The sequence below is a fragment of the Lissotriton helveticus genome, chromosome 12 (assembly GCF_964261635.1).
Source record: "Lissotriton helveticus chromosome 12, aLisHel1.1, whole genome shotgun sequence".
NCBI lineage: Eukaryota > Metazoa > Chordata > Amphibia > Caudata > Salamandridae > Lissotriton > Lissotriton helveticus.
The window spans coordinates 902,453,034-902,468,631 of record NC_136073.1 but is presented as its reverse complement, the minus strand read 5'-3'; the positions used below and the strand labels follow the sequence as shown (position 1 = coordinate 902,468,631).

Genomic DNA, 15,598 nt, shown 5'->3' with positions numbered 1-15,598 from the left:
AGAAATGAGTTGCTAACTCCCCACGCCTCCGTTGCTCTCCTACCCCCCTCTGTCATTATTTAACTTTTGCCAGTGCTATTCAGCAGTATCAACAATCACTGGCAAAGCCGCATTTTTGGCTAATGCCTTTCAAAGAGGAGTCCTATTGTTGGCTTTACCAATGCTTGTTTCTCTTGCACTGTACTGCTCCCCCTATGAGGGAAACCTGCAGGCTCCTACTAACGCCCCTAGAACATGTGGCAGGGTCTGGAACTTCAGCCACGCCCCCTGTGGAATAAATCAGCCAATGAACAGGATTTCACCCCAGTCGCGGAGTTTACACTCCACCCTCAACCGTGCAAAAAACATCAGCTGTGGAGTGGGGGTCCTGGAGGGAACTGCGTCTATGCACAGATGTGTCATGCGGAGTGCCTCTGCACCCCTTTCCAGGGCAGTGCCTCCCCTTGGAATCTCAAATTCACTCTTGGGCCGTCGGTGGGTCAAAAGTAACCCTGGGCGAAGCACTACGCTACGCTCGCGGAGTTTGCGAAGTTTCCGCAACTTCGCACTACGCGAGCTGCACATAGCACAGTGCGAACATGCGTAGTGCAGCGTAGCGTAGTGCAGCGGTCATTTTTTGCTTGTTCGCAGTCCTGAACGTCATGTTCGCGACCGCGAGCAAGCAAAATGACATCCCGGCGAGATTCTCAACGCGAGGAGGTCAGGTTTCTCGTTGTGAGTGGTTGCGCATGCTCGCGACCGCTCTCAATGAGAAACTACCTGTTCGCGTTGAGAAAGCTGCCGCTCGAGTAATAATCTACTCGAGCAGCAGAAAACTACAGCTCGCACTGTGCAAGATGCCGTTTTCAATGCTTGCACAGTGCCGTATGCTTGTCCGCACTGTGCAATCATTGAAAACGCATCTTGCACAGTGCGAACATGCTACTACGCAGCTCGCGTAGTGCTACGTGAAGTTCGCGTAGTGCGAAGTGCACTTCGCATAGCTTCGCGTAGCGCTACTTCGCGAACTACGCCCAGGGTTAGTCAAAAGATGGAGGGGCATGTTATCAAGAAACAGCGTTAAAATGATCGCCGCTTTAGCGGCAGGAAACTGCAGTTAAAGCGGCGATAAGGGGCTTGATAATAGGCCCTTGTGAATTCCCATAGAAGCCCATGCTCTGGAGTGAATATGGGCTTCTACTGGAATTCTCTACGGCATATTATCAAGCCCATTATCGCCGCTTAAGAGGCTCTTCCACTAAAGCGGGGATAATCTTAACTCCGTTCTTGATAATATGCCCCGACATCACTTCCCACCTTCAGTGTTCAAGGGAAGGTCTTCAAAGATGCCCTGTAGTGACCACCCCTCCCCCACCCCCCTGTAATCCAGAGCATGTATCACACAGCACATTACAACTAGCCATACAACTAAACCAGCGTGGTTGCGTGTTCTTACTTTCAGCATCTTCTCTTCTGCGTAGTCTTACTTTATTTTATTTCCTTTACTTCATCTCACCTTCAGCTCCTCCCACAGCCCTGACCCTGAAGTTTACAATCACGCCGACCATTTTCAGAATTTTATTTTAAATGTAATACCAAGTAGTGTGTGGATTAGTGAAAAATCTTTTATAAGTAAACAATTTATGAAAAAGAAAACATAAAAAGCGTTTTGCGTGTTAGTTCAATTTTTTCAAAACCCATAAAGAGCAAAAAATGTGAAACACTATAGACTCAATTTCAAATCTCTGGTGCAGTAGGTGATAAAAAAAGTTTCAAAAACCACATGCAAAATTTCCAAAATGTGCAAATGTTCTTAAAAGCGAGAGAGAAGGAAGGCTGTTTTTAAAGACACTGGAAATAAAGAAAAATCTTACAAATTAAAGAGGGCTCGAGTCAAAAGATATTTTCACTCGTAAATATTGTTTAAGTCTAAAAATAACTCCATTTAAATCTTTTGGGAATTCACAAAAGGGATTCCTGGCAGGTGTAAATACTACTACAGATTTCACCATCATGTGTCCAGAGAAATAAGAAGTGGTAAATTCCAGTTGCGGCTCACAGAGCACAGAGGGAGTGCTGCGGGGCGGTGAGGTGGGGGAGGGGCAGGGTGGGGGGTTAGTGGAGTCGGACATACAACAGCAGGAGTAAAGTAAGTAAATAAATAAATAAAACTATTACCTTGCACTAGCTGCATCGCCGAGTTAGTGATGCAGCGAGCGCAAGGTAAATCGTTTTATTTATATGAGAACCAAAATCCTGAGTAGAAAAAGCGAACTCCTTCACCTCCACAGGAACGGACCACCACAAAAGGATTAGAAATTAGTGCAGTTTATTGTAGCCTTCTCACAACATGACGCGTTTCAGCCGGGTCGCCCCGGCCTTGATCACATGACGTGCCAGGAAAAACATCACCCATAAATACTATGACACAATTTAGAACCCTCCCATTTCTCTCATAGAGGGGGAAAAAGACTAGTAGTCATTATTAAAGTGCATAATGCAGTAGTGCAAAAACAAATCCTATAGTTCGATCCATATTAACCAGTGGTTCAACAATTAATATCATAAATTATTAAACATGGTTAAAATATTGTTACAAAAAACAGAATTTTGCTAATGTATTAGATCGAATCAAGAAAAAATATATGCAATCCGGGGCAAGTGCCCAAATCCTAATCTTAATTCATAGAAAAGGACTAATATATTTCACAATATGAGAGCACAAAATTGATCATAGTAAAAGTCCCAAAGTGCAAAAAGTGCAATGTGGCTGAAACAGCCATACATAAATGAAAAAAATTAAAAAATGAGGAGTATGCGGATGCAAACATAAAGCAAGTCTTACACAGAAGATAAAATTTGAAAAAAGAGCTAAAACTTAATACCTTAGTTACAACTAAGAGCAAGGAGCAAGAAGCAAGAAAAAGAACAGTATTTAACATGATACCTCTAAATATAAGTGTATATGCATATACAATATAAATCTAGGCTAACAGAGTGGAATCATGGTAAATTTAATCATATACAGATTCTATTAAATTGATAACCCTCTGCCAGAAGTCCATACATTAGACCATTAAAATTTGCAGAATAAAAAGGTTATAATACAAAACAGTCATATTCAATAAATATCATATCCAAAAAATAAGAAGTGGTAAATTCCAGTTGCGGCTCACAGAGCACAGAGGGAGTGCTGCGGGGCGGTGAGGTGGGGGAGGGGCAGGGTGGGGGGTTAGTGGAGTCTGACATACAACAGCAGGAGTAAAGTAAGTAAATAAATAAATAAAACTATTACCTTGCACTAGCTGCATCGCCGAGTTAGTGATGCAGCGAGCGCAAGGTAAATAGTTTTATTTATATATTTACTTACTTTACTCCTGACTGCCATATATCCGACTCCACTACCCCCCCCCGCCCCTTCCCCTTCCCACCCTACCACCCCACAGCACGGGGTGGTAAATGGGCACTCCACACACGGTTACTGTGTAAATTTTGTGAATATACACACAAACGTACATTTGTGGTCATTCTGAGACCTAGGGCCTGATTTAGATATCAGCGGTCGGGTTACTCCATCACAACAGTGATGAATAAATATCTTGTCTGCTGAAATGTAAACCCTATATATATATATTTATATATCAGCGGATGGGATATCCACTGACTCAACATCGATGTCACAAATATTGATGAAAAAATATGGACTACAAAAATATCGACTCCTATACTTAAACAGGTAAGTTAAAAAATATTGACAAAAAATATCAATTTAAAAATTATAGATGTATAAAATATAAACTTTTATATAAATATAAAATATATATTAAATATCTTAAATATTGAATATGATTGTAATAAGATAAATTAAATGAAATATACATTTTAATAAAATATACCAAATAAACCTTATAAAAAATAAACACAGAAACATAATAATGTATACATATATATTTACTTTCAAACAATTAATAAACTATTATTTATGGTAAAAGTTTAAAATATTATAAAAATAACAATATATATTCATGATTTAAAAGATAAAAAACAAAAGTGAAGAATAAATTAAAACAAGAAACTATTAAAAAAATATGTAAACTTACATTTCATAATATAATCAGTGCAATCGTAGGGAAAGTGTTGGACAGAAAAGGGTTAAAAATAACTATTCCTACTCCACTGAGTGCAACAGTAGGGCAAGTGTTGGATAGCGGAGGAATTACATTTGCTATTCCAACTCCAGTGAGTGCAACAGTAAGGAAAGAGTTGGATAGCGGAGGGGAAAAATGCCTATTCCCACTCCAAAGTGTGCAACAGTAGGGAAAGCGTTGGATAGCAACGGGGTAAAAATGACTATACCTACTCCAGTGAGGGCAACAGTAGGGAAAGTGCTGGATAGTGGATAGGTAAACATTACTATTCCCACTCTAGAGGGTGCAACAACAGGGAAAGTGTTGGATAGCATAGGGGTCAAAATTACTATTCACACTCAAACAGCTAAATAAAAAATAAAAAATATTAAAGATAAAAAAAGTTATAACAATAAACAATGAATATTTAAAAAATGAAAAATAAAACAAAATATATATATATATATAAAAAGAAAACATATTATAATATTAATTACATAAAACAAAAACCTACAAATAATATATAAAATAATAAATACATTTATAATAAAAATAATTTTAAACTAGAAATATTTACGAACAAAAACATTAATTAATACATACATTTATTTATTTTATTTCCTACCCTATATAACACCACACCATTAACAAAATATTTCAACATTTTCGATTAGATTTACTTCCATAATTAACATAACTAATAATCAATGACAAATATTACTAATAAAAAATAATAAACATTAATTGACTACACACACTTTAAAACTATAATATCCACAACACAAACTTAAGTTAAACTATAAAATAATAAAACACAATTAAAATGTTTTTTAATTAAAAATTATTACTATAAACACATAATAAAGTAATTAAAATGTATTTAATACCCACCCTTTACCCTTTTGAAAGTAAAAACACACACAAAATAAACAATTACCCAAATTAATTATCAAATAATTAACATTAATTAACAAATATATATTAATTAATTAAATGAAAATTACTCCCCACCATTTACTCCTATAAATACCACAACACACCATACAATTAATTACACAACTATCATAATTAATTACCAATTAATTATTTTAAATGAATTTACAACCAATTATTAATTAAGTAATTAATAAATTACTTTACACATTTAACACTATAACATCTCAATTCAACAGATATTAATAAATGAAAAGTAATTAATACATTTAATATAATTAAATTACTTCTCACGCTATTTCTTTATAAGCCCACAACCTGCTATTGAACACAAAATTGCAATGACATCTTTTTTTTATAACTTCTAAAAACGTAACACATATATTAAAAATACAAACAATTCTAGGCGCACAGATGACAGACGACATCAAAGGAAGAAAAGGCAGGAGGCAGAGATGGGGGGGGGGCTAGCAAATAGGGCGAACGGAGGGAAAAACTGTTCATGCTTGGCCACACGGACCCCCTGAGTTGAGCCGGAGGGACTGGAGTAAAGGTGATTCACAGAGGCATGGGAAGTAAAAACAAAATAAACAGAGGTGGGTAGGTCAGCATAGGGAGGAGATTTGGGGGTCTCCCTCCAAGGAAAAGAAATGTATCAACTGAGGTGTGTTTGTTCCCTGGGTGTCAGGGCTCAGCAGGGTGTCCGGGCTTTGAGGGCCTGCCACCAGACCCATGAGGTGGTGGCAGGCCCTTGGCAGCTGGGGCGCTGTGGGTAGCAGCCCTGCCTTGCTCCCCAGGGACACAGCGATACAAAAGGGGGTGGTGATGGACGGAGCTACTGAATCAATCAAACACTCACACCCAGTCAAAAGATCTGGGTTTAATCCATCACCGTTGCCCACTCTGCCACCCCAGTTCAGACATGGCCATATGCAAATCAGTCTGACCCTGTGCCTCATGGGAACAGTCCAGACCGAACTGCCAAGCCATGCCTTCCCTGGACCGGAATCAAGCTTCCTAGGACCGGTTTCTGGCATTTCCAGGGAAGGCATGGCTTGGCAGTTCGGGCTGGACTGTTCCCATGAGGCACAGGGTCAGACTGATTTGCATATAGCCATGTCTGAACTGGGGTGGCGGAGTGAACTAAAGAATGGTGATGGATTAAACCCTGATCTGTTGACTGGGTGTGAGTGTTTGATTGGTTCAGATGCTCCGTCCATCGCCCCCCCCCTCCCCTTTTGTACCACTCTCCAGGGACACAGCTCCATCCCACAGCTCCTCGCCCCTCACCCTCCTCATCTTCACTCAGCCTGGCCCCTCGAGCTCTCCAGGGACAGAGCTCCGTCACATAGCTCCTCGCCCCTCACCATCCTCACCCTCACTCAGCCTGGCTTCTCATGTTCTAGTGCAGGGATACTCAAAGTACGGCCCGGGGGCCACATGCGGCCATCCCGACCGTTAATTGCGGCCGCCTGGCGATGAGCAGCTGGGCTGCTGTTCCCTTGACAGAGCAGGAACATTCAGAAAGCTATGAAATGGACATACTTTATTTACACATTACAGTACAGAAGAAAATAAGGTGCCCTAGACAACTTATCTTTAGGAGCACCTTTAATTCCAATCGCGGGCGTGGTTATGACGGCTCCCGGCTGTCATCAGCACACGCCCACCGTGACTCATGACGGCCGGGTGCCGTCATGAGCATGGAAGAGGTTAACATGCATGAGTGTTTACCTTAGTAGATCCGATTATATCACGGTATTGAGAGGCATTTATTAGCAGTGATAGTTTTCAAATATGGTTTTGGAAACATTCATGTCACCCCCATTCTGAAAACATGTCATTAGTGAACCAAGAAGCAAGTCATCATTTGTCAGTTGCATCTTGTGTGTAGCCTCGGTTGTTATATAATTAAAACAACATTACAGTATTTTAATTGAAACAATAGAAGGTTTTGAACTCCTATATTTTAAGGGGCTCTCATATGTTGATGAAGAAATAGGAGGCAACGTGAAATTAACAGATTGCCCGGGATCACACAATTTCATCAAGTGCGGAAGCCAGGACTGATACCTGTTTTTTTGGTTTCACATTCTGCAATTCAGCCACCAGGTGAGTGTCTCTTTCCCTCTCACACTTTAGGTTAGAAGTTGATGCTCCGAGTTTCATTCTTGGTGATGAGAATAGAGCATTGGTAGCAGACAGTAGTCAGGTGAAGGTTGGGTTTGTTGTCCACTCCAGCTTCACCTCCCCTACACCCACCTTTCATCGCCCTGAGACTCGCATCGCTGCGCCCCCCGGGCACGCTGCAGACAGTACTTGTGTGGCCCCTGAGAAATTCAATATACAAAAAGACTTGTTATAAGCATCGTCAGCTCAGGGGTGGTGAGTCCCGGCTCAGGGGGGTGGCCTGCCTGTCTCAAGGGCAGGAGAACGGAGCTATCCTAGAACCGCGGCAGATCACACCTCTTACCCTCCACACATTCACTTTAGTGCACGGTCAGATTAACCTAGTGCTTATATATAGCGCCATCTGCTATGTGTGACTTTACAGCGCTAAGACATTAAAACGAGCCGCCACCAGCGCACACAGCTTCTGCATGTGTGTGCGCTCTTTGCTTTGAATATGTCACCCCATGGCAGAGCAGGAGGAGTGGAGAGGGTATCTCTCCATCTCTCTCGGGTTCACCCTGGTTGAGGCGTATTTACAACCACAGGCAGGTGTGCGTTAATCAGGGGTGGCCTGCGTGATAACATCAGTGAAGGTACCACCCCCCCCCCCCCCCTCTGTGTTTGCCTTTGTCGTGCACAGCTCACAAACACGTGGGACTATTTGTGGGACCGACTAATATGAACAACTCTTCGACTTCGAGGAAAGTCACCACAACTCTCCCGCCGAATATCCCCACTTCTGGCCGCGCATCAGGCAGAGGTGAAGGTCAGTGCCCCCCTACTTTACACACTCGAGGCCGGTTTACAAAGGCGTGTAGGACAGCTGAGGTAGGAGTACGTCAAGGATACTCCTGTAATACTCTTTTCCATACTCTAACACGCTTTTGTGATTCGGCTGCAAAGCTTCGGAATGAAATGGGGGTATTTGGGCCTCATGCAGACACGTTTCGGCACCGACACACCTGCAGTCCTTCTTCTGGCGCTCAAACATGCTTTTGTGAATCTGCCCGAGTCTGAAACTGGGACATGTACTGTCTTTTCCAAAAGGCTGTAAGGTGCAAACATTTTGTTAAAAGACAAACTCAAAGGGCAGCGGGAAGTGGTACCTTTTGTGTAAGTACCGGCAGGGAGGCGCTGTGCGTGGCGCAGTGTGTGTGCGGCAGGGAGGCGCTGTGCGTGGCGCTGTGTGCGTGCGGCAGGGAGGCGCTGTGCGTGGCGCTGTGTGCGTGCTCCCTGATGCACGCCTGGTGCACAGAAGAACCTTCAGCAGGGTTCACCAGCACGTGAACCTGTTTGACCTCCAAGTACGGAGACTCGACCCCAGCCTCTGCCTGGGTCCCTCCATGTAAGGATGGAAGCAGTGAGACAAGGGGTGTCCACTCTAGGCCCAGAAGAGCCTCACCAGGGCTCACCAGCACGTGAACCTGTCTGACCTCCAGGTACGGAGACTCGACCCCAGCCTCCACCTGGGTCCCTCCATGTGAGGGTGGAAGGAGTGAGACCAGGGGTGTCCACTCTAGGCCCAGAAGAGCCTTCACCAGGGCTCACCAGCACGTGAACCTCCCTGCCCTGCAGGTCCAGAGACTCGACCCCAGCCTCTGCCTGGGTCCCTCCATGTAAGGATGGAAGGAGTGAGACAACGGTGTCCACTGTAGGCCCAGAAGGGCCGCAGCCTGCCACGTTGTAAGAAGGTGCACATATGCACAAAGAAGCAGAACTGAGGGGCACAAGGTGCCAGGGGTAAACAGAGCATGGTACGAAGTTTGACAGGATTGCTGATTTGTGCAGAGCGGGGTGAGCACCCCAATATTTCTAGGCTGCACAGATGAGGTGCAGGCGGAGGCCAGCTCCAGGCACGAATTCAGAGCTGAGAGAAAGCCTCAGACCCTCCCCGCTGTCAGTGATGGGCACAGAGGAGAAAGGCTCAGACCCTCCCCGCTGTCGGTGATGGGCACAGAGGAGGAAGGCTCAGACCCCACCCGCTGTCAGTGATGGGCACAGAGGAGGAAGGCTCAGACCATCCCCGCTGTTGGTGATGGGCACAGAGGAGGAAGGCTCAGACCCCACCCGCTGTCAGTGATGGGCACAGAGGAGGAAGGCTCAGACCATCCCCGCTCTCAGTGATGGGCACAGAGGAGGAAGGCTCAGATCATCCCCGCTCTCAGTGATGGGCACAGACACAGAGGACAGAGGTCTGATCGATAAGGAAACTGGATGGAGTAGGGCGAGCCGCCGAAGGCTCGGGCCTGGTTCGACCCGCGGAAGGCTCGGGCCTGGCTCGACCCGCGGAAGGCTCAGGCCTGGCTCGACCTGCTGAAGGCTCAGGCCTGGCTCGAGCCGCGGAAGGCTCGGGCCCGGCTCGAGCCACTGAAGGCTCGGGCCTGGCTCGACCCGCTAAAGGCTCGGGCCTGGCTCGAGCCGCGGAAGGCTCGGGCCCGGCTCGAGCCTGGCTCGAGCCGCGGAAGGCTCGGGCCTGGCTCGAGCCGCGGAAGGCTCGGGCCTGGCTCGAGCCGCTGAAGGCTCGGGCCTGGCTCGAGCCGCGGAAGGCTCGGGCCTGGCTCGAGCCGCGGAAGGCTCGGGCCTGGCTCGATCCGCTGAAGGCTCGGGCCTGGCTCGAGCCGCGGAAGGCTCGGGCCTGGCTCGAGCCGCGGAAGGCTCGGGCCTGGCTCGACCCGCTGAAGGCTCGGGCCTGGCTCGAGCCGCCGAAGGCTCGGGCCCGGCTCGAGCCAGATGCGGGACCTTTCCCGTTTGTTGTGAAAGCGGACAAGTGCACCCCCCAAGGACTTTCGCGGCGCTATGGAGGGCGCTGGAGACCCACACTCGTTGTTCCCACCCCAGAGGGCAAAGACAAATGCTAAATGCCGGCCCGGTGGAGCTGGGTGTGAGTGTGAGCCCTGCGCCTCACTTGTGATGGTGTGAAGAAGACGCAACTAGTGCATCGCCCAGACCTCATGACGTCACCGCCTTCACGGGGGTGTTCAGTGTTTATTAAAATCGGTCACTCGCTGAAGGAAGTGGAAGTCGATAAAGTCCACATTAACATACCACAACAGGCCTTATCTGAACTTTCAGGTTTTTTTTCAAAAAAGCTTCGTGTTTCAGTCTGGTTTAACATGTTATTTGCGAATTTAATTATCACAGTCGATTGATTTAGCGCCTCAAAGCCCCACGCCTTAAGGTGTGTGTAAAAAGGCGGCTGGAAGGAGCTCACCACGCAGTGTCTGAAGGGCTCAATGAAATCCTGTAAACCTGGAGTCAATCCCGGCTCCACTTCACCACAGGGGGTTATCCTGGGCCAGCGACTCCCAAACTGGGGTCAGAAAAGTCCATAAAGAGGCTTTTACAGTCAATGGCGTCACATTTGCAGCGCTTCGAAGGCAGAGGTCACATGTCGGGCTCGGTCTTCTGACAAATTGTTGCTTTCTTTTTTTTAAAAATTATTTTCTGACTGCAAAGTGAGAAGAGTTTTTGAAGTGAGTTAGGTGACAGCCTTGCTGGAGTACAGGGAGTCTGGCAGGAAAGGCTGTGGGATTTTTTTTTTTTTTGTGCAACACACAACAGAAATGAAAATACCTGCAAACGAATAGTCCACATTCAGCAATTAAGACAGAAGATGAAACCCTTGTTTTCTAATTCTGAGATGTCACGGGAACAGGGAATTTAACCGGATCTAAACAAATCAAGACCCTTTCCTTAGTGATGCACAAATAAAAATATTCACGGAAATCACATTTCCACAGATTACCATGTGTGTTCAGTAGAGTTTTAGTAGTCACGCTGAATGTCTGTGCGAAGTTAGCCACCATTTCGATAGAACAAGTGCTGCCTCTAAATGGCTGTGCACGGCCACACCATGCTTTAGCATTACAATTGGGGGTGGGGTCGCACACTACTCACACACCAGCGGGATCGCCCCTAAGGACTGGGGTAAGTGTAGTTTGTGTTCCGCGATGCATCTTCTTTCGATTCTCTGCTATCTACGCTATCTTCGCCATCCCTGGACGCGTGTTTCGGGGTATTTACCCCTCATCAGCAGGGATTAGGCCGTGTTCTGGGGTTGCCGGTGGCTGCCAAATATTGCCAGGTTTAGTGCCACTCAGGCGTTAGTTGCATTTAACAATCGCCCTCCTCGTGCCCATCAAAGGCAGGTGGGTCATGAAAGATTGTCATTCTATAAAAAGGGGATCATGTTTCTTTTCTTTTTTTATTTCAAAGTGTTTTTTATTTTAAAAAAAATGATACACAAAAAGTTGGGGAACCACTGCTTAGGCAATTTTTATTTTCACAGTGCGTTCTTCCCCTTCATCGTCACATTAAAGTGTCTTGAAATACATCTGTTCAGGGCTTGCGCTGCACAAAACCTTCGCTTGTACATGGTTAAAATCTATAATATTACTCCATCCATAATTACTCCCACCACCACTACTACAGGGATTAAATAATGACACTGTAGTCATCGCAAGGGCGAATGCTCCTACATTTGTGTTTACAACCTATCGATTCTAAAAGCGTCACTGAATGCAATCATTTAATGATTAAAATGCTGAAATGAAATGCACCGTGCTATAGAGGAACACACTATTTCGAATTTTGAAGGGTCCTGATCATACATGAACTGGATGTGAGTTGCATGATTTAAACTCCAAATACGTTGGTGGCTCAGCTCATGTTTAGGCTCTTACGGCCATATGTATCAACATACACCTTTGGGATTCCTAAATAGCGATTTTTAAGGAATCGCTATTTAGAAATCGCAAAATGGTATGTATGTAGGAAATCGCTTCTTTTTAGCGATTCCTTACCATTCCTAATTTGCTATTAGCAAATTGCTAATCGCAATTTTCCCATTCATTTCTATGGGCCAGAAGGCCCATAGGAATGAAGGGGATATTTGCGATTAGCAATTTGCTAATCGCAAATTGCAAATATTTTCAAGGGTGCAGGGGTGTCACAAGAACACCCTGCTGCACCCCTGAAAATGACATGTGTGGGCATATGGCGCACATACATGCCCTAAGGGCATGCATGAACGTCATATGGCACCTTTGGATTTTAAAAAAATTGCTTTTTGAAAAGAATTCGCAACTTACCACCAACTAGAAGTTGGTGGTAATTTGCGAATCCTTATGGGCATTTTTGATTTTTTTTTTTTTTGATACATTGCATTTAAAGAATCACAAAATTTGCGATTCCTTAAGTGCAATCGCAAAATAAGGAATGGCAAATTTTGCGATTCCTTATTTTGCTGCCAAATTGTTTCATTCATACCATTTAGCAAATTAGCATTCGCAAAGGCCGAAATTCTGCGAATTTCGGCCTTTGCGAATGCTAATTTGCTTGATACATATGGCCCCAAGAGCCAAACTACACCTTAGCTAGGCTCGGCTCTCCCTACTAAGTTACTGGTTTGGGAGATACTAGAAAAAATAAAATAAAAAGTTTTGCTCTCTAAAGAACCCCGAAAAAAACAGTAGATGTAAAAGGAGTGATTTGAGATGACAGGATAGAGGCCTATAAAAGGATTGGATGATCAATTTAATTTTACGTGTGAGAATCAATGTTTATCGAGCCCTCTAGGTATCAGGAATTTGCGCGTTAAAGGAAGTCTGATCAACAAGCAACAACGCGCCCAAAGAACTTTGACCACTGTAGGCTACCTGACAATAATACCTCTAAGGTTACATTTCTGCCCTGATGGACTCTCACCTGCTCACACTGTAGAAACTCCCCAGCACGAGGGAAATCTTAGCCCTGAAGAAGCACCAATATACTCGGCGGTGTTGCGAAACGTGTCAACATTCTGGAAAGTACAATTCTTATCGAATTCACTGTATGTTCAGATTTTAATATCAGTTCACAATTGAATTGGACATAAAACAAGGCTAAATAAATATTGTAACGATGGGTCACTTATCAGTTTATTTACCCCTTTTCCTGTCTTGTCCATTGTTACGGAATAGACAGCGCACCGTGAGGTCTTTCTGCTGATCCCCTTTTTTTCAGGACATTCCCCATCTCCTCAGTTTTCTTAAGTAAAAGAGTGATGGTGAACAGGGTAAAGAGGAGATGTTCACCTCTGTGGGTGTTTATCTATTTTTCCTCATCTGTCCTCGGGCATTAACCGGTCGCTCCTGTGTTCCACGTGCACCTGAGACGTGTTTTCCGCTTCTACTCACTTTTGTTTCACGCGTTTTGCAGCTGCAGACAGTCGCACACTTGCAACTCTCAGCCAAGCTCAGCCTGGCGCATCTTTCAAATGTTCGACTTTTTGCATCGTGCACATTTGTCGGTTGCACAAATTGCATTTTTGAAGGGGAGGTCGACAGGGGAGTTTGAACTCTGAACCTGGTCCAATGACTCTCCATGGGAAACATCTGCCCATCACTTCTCGTAAAGGTTTGACCAGGATCCTGGCCCACGTCTGGCTGTCCTGGCTCAGGGGGTCCCAGCGCAGCGAGTGCACTGTGTGCTCTTCGTTGAAGAAGGGGAGAAGTTTCCAACGCTGACGTCAAAGGATGCTCTAATATACGGGCTAGCGCTACGAGGTACGTCTGTATGTTTCAAGTAGCTACAAAGCAAGGGAGCGGTGAACGACAGACCCTTGCCATGACATGTGCCTTCTATCTGTTAATGTTGAAACTTAGTCTGAACTTTGTGCTATTTGCAGAACTTAAGTCCTTAAAAACACAAAAAAATAAACAAAGCAGCCCCAGTATCTCAGAGGTACGTAAGTCCAGGGGTCCTTGTAGGCCACTTGGGGAGAGCTGAACTGACCACAGGTGTCGGTGAGACTGGTACGGCGTGAACCCCTAAAACTAAGGTTTTCAGCAAAAGGCGGCAAAAAACGTAACACTTCCTGAAGCAGAAACCTGGTCGATATAACTAAATGTTTAGAGCAAATTAATAGAAATCTATTACTGGGACTAAATGAACAACATCTCGTTTCTATGTACCTTTTTTTAATTTATTTCTTGGTGTAAACCGACCTCCGAGCCCCCACCCCGGTCCCTTTTGAGTCAAATTGTAATTTATGCTGGAAAATCCGTAGGAGAAAGCGGGATAACTTAAAACTAAAAATAATAAAGCTATAAATTCATACTCTAGACTAGAGCCTCTATTCTGAAATAGAGATACAAGCGCTCGAAGAAGGTCTAGAAACACAAATTGAATTCAGCAAAAGTGCCTCCGCGGAAGCCGATTATCCGGGACCCCCCCCCCCCCACCCCCCACCAGTTCCTCCAATGCCACCAACACATATATTACAGCTTTTTATGTTATTTACTTGTTGACATTTTTGTCTCTGTTCATACATATTTGTTTTTAGTAGCTCCTTGACGCCTATGACTGTTCCTTGAAAACGGACGGCGCTCTAGTATTTTCCACGTCTTTCCACTGCGGTCTCGCTAGGACCGTCCACGTCTTTTACATTTTTCCCCATTTGTATAAAACATTTTTTGCAAATCCACCTCGAACGAGAACAGGCTTCTCTCCACAGCCCTCGGTCTAAGGCCGCCCTCCTGGCTTTTAAGGTCCCCAGCCTCTTCGGGAGACCCCCCTCCTTCCAGGCAGAGCGACCCTCACATCTGGCCCCGGGGTCCAGGGATTGCAGCCCCTTTAAAGGGAAGGCAGGCCCCTGTAAACTGCGCCTTCAGGGGCCACGTCAAGGCCATGGTGTATTCACACGTTTTGTTGGCAATTGAAGCTTTTTGCTTTTCACTCTCTAAACGTTCCCATAAAAGCGCTCACCTGTGAAGAGTACGAGGAGCACAAGAGTACACCTGGCGCCCTCCATCCGTCACCTCTGCCAGCTGATTGGATACTGAGCTCACAGGGCCGCAGTGTGGCCTCACGGAGAGCTTCTCGTCCTCTGATTGGTCCTTGCTGCTTCGGGTTAGAAAGCCCACCCCCATCACTTTTATACCCCCCTCTCTCTCTCTCCCCCCCTCTCCAGGGGTGTTGCAAAGGCAAGTTATGAGGCCATTAATGACGCCACACGTGGCCTCAAACCCCACACGAGGCCCTCACAGTCCTTTGATGCACATTTATTACTTGAGGCTCTGAAAGCAGCAGCAGCAGCTGCAAGTGTGAATGACCCCCCACTCCAGAGACCTGGTGGTTCCACACCTCCTGGGGGCTTGGGGGTTACCTGTGTGCAGCTTTTATACTCCACAGGGCCCTAGGAATCACTCACGCGCCGGTATTTGTAGATAATACAAGAAGGATCACCTTTGTTTACACAGAACCCCCTGAATTACAGATCTGCACTTTGGGGTTTTATATGATTATAAAGGTGCACCTGTCATTCTTCACCGGCCCCCATGTATTACAAATCTCCACCCCTGGAATTTTTAGATAATTAAAGAAATGTACCCTTTACTCTTCACAGG

The 15,598-nt window shown here is 45.3% G+C and overlaps 1 protein-coding gene across 1 annotated transcript in view; it reads right to left on the bottom strand.

Moving 5' to 3' along the window:
- The window catches only part of LOC144797699 (immunoglobulin kappa light chain-like), a 73,651-nt gene extending 58,573 nt beyond the window's left edge, over positions 1-15,078 (bottom strand). The window contains exon 1 of the mRNA XM_078668433.1: positions 14,958-15,078. Coding sequence (XP_078524559.1) covers positions 14,958-15,003 — 46 coding nt within the window. The 5' untranslated portion in view covers positions 15,004-15,078. The remainder of the gene's footprint in view (positions 1-14,957) is intronic.
- Between the last annotated feature and the right edge of the window lie 520 nt (positions 15,079-15,598).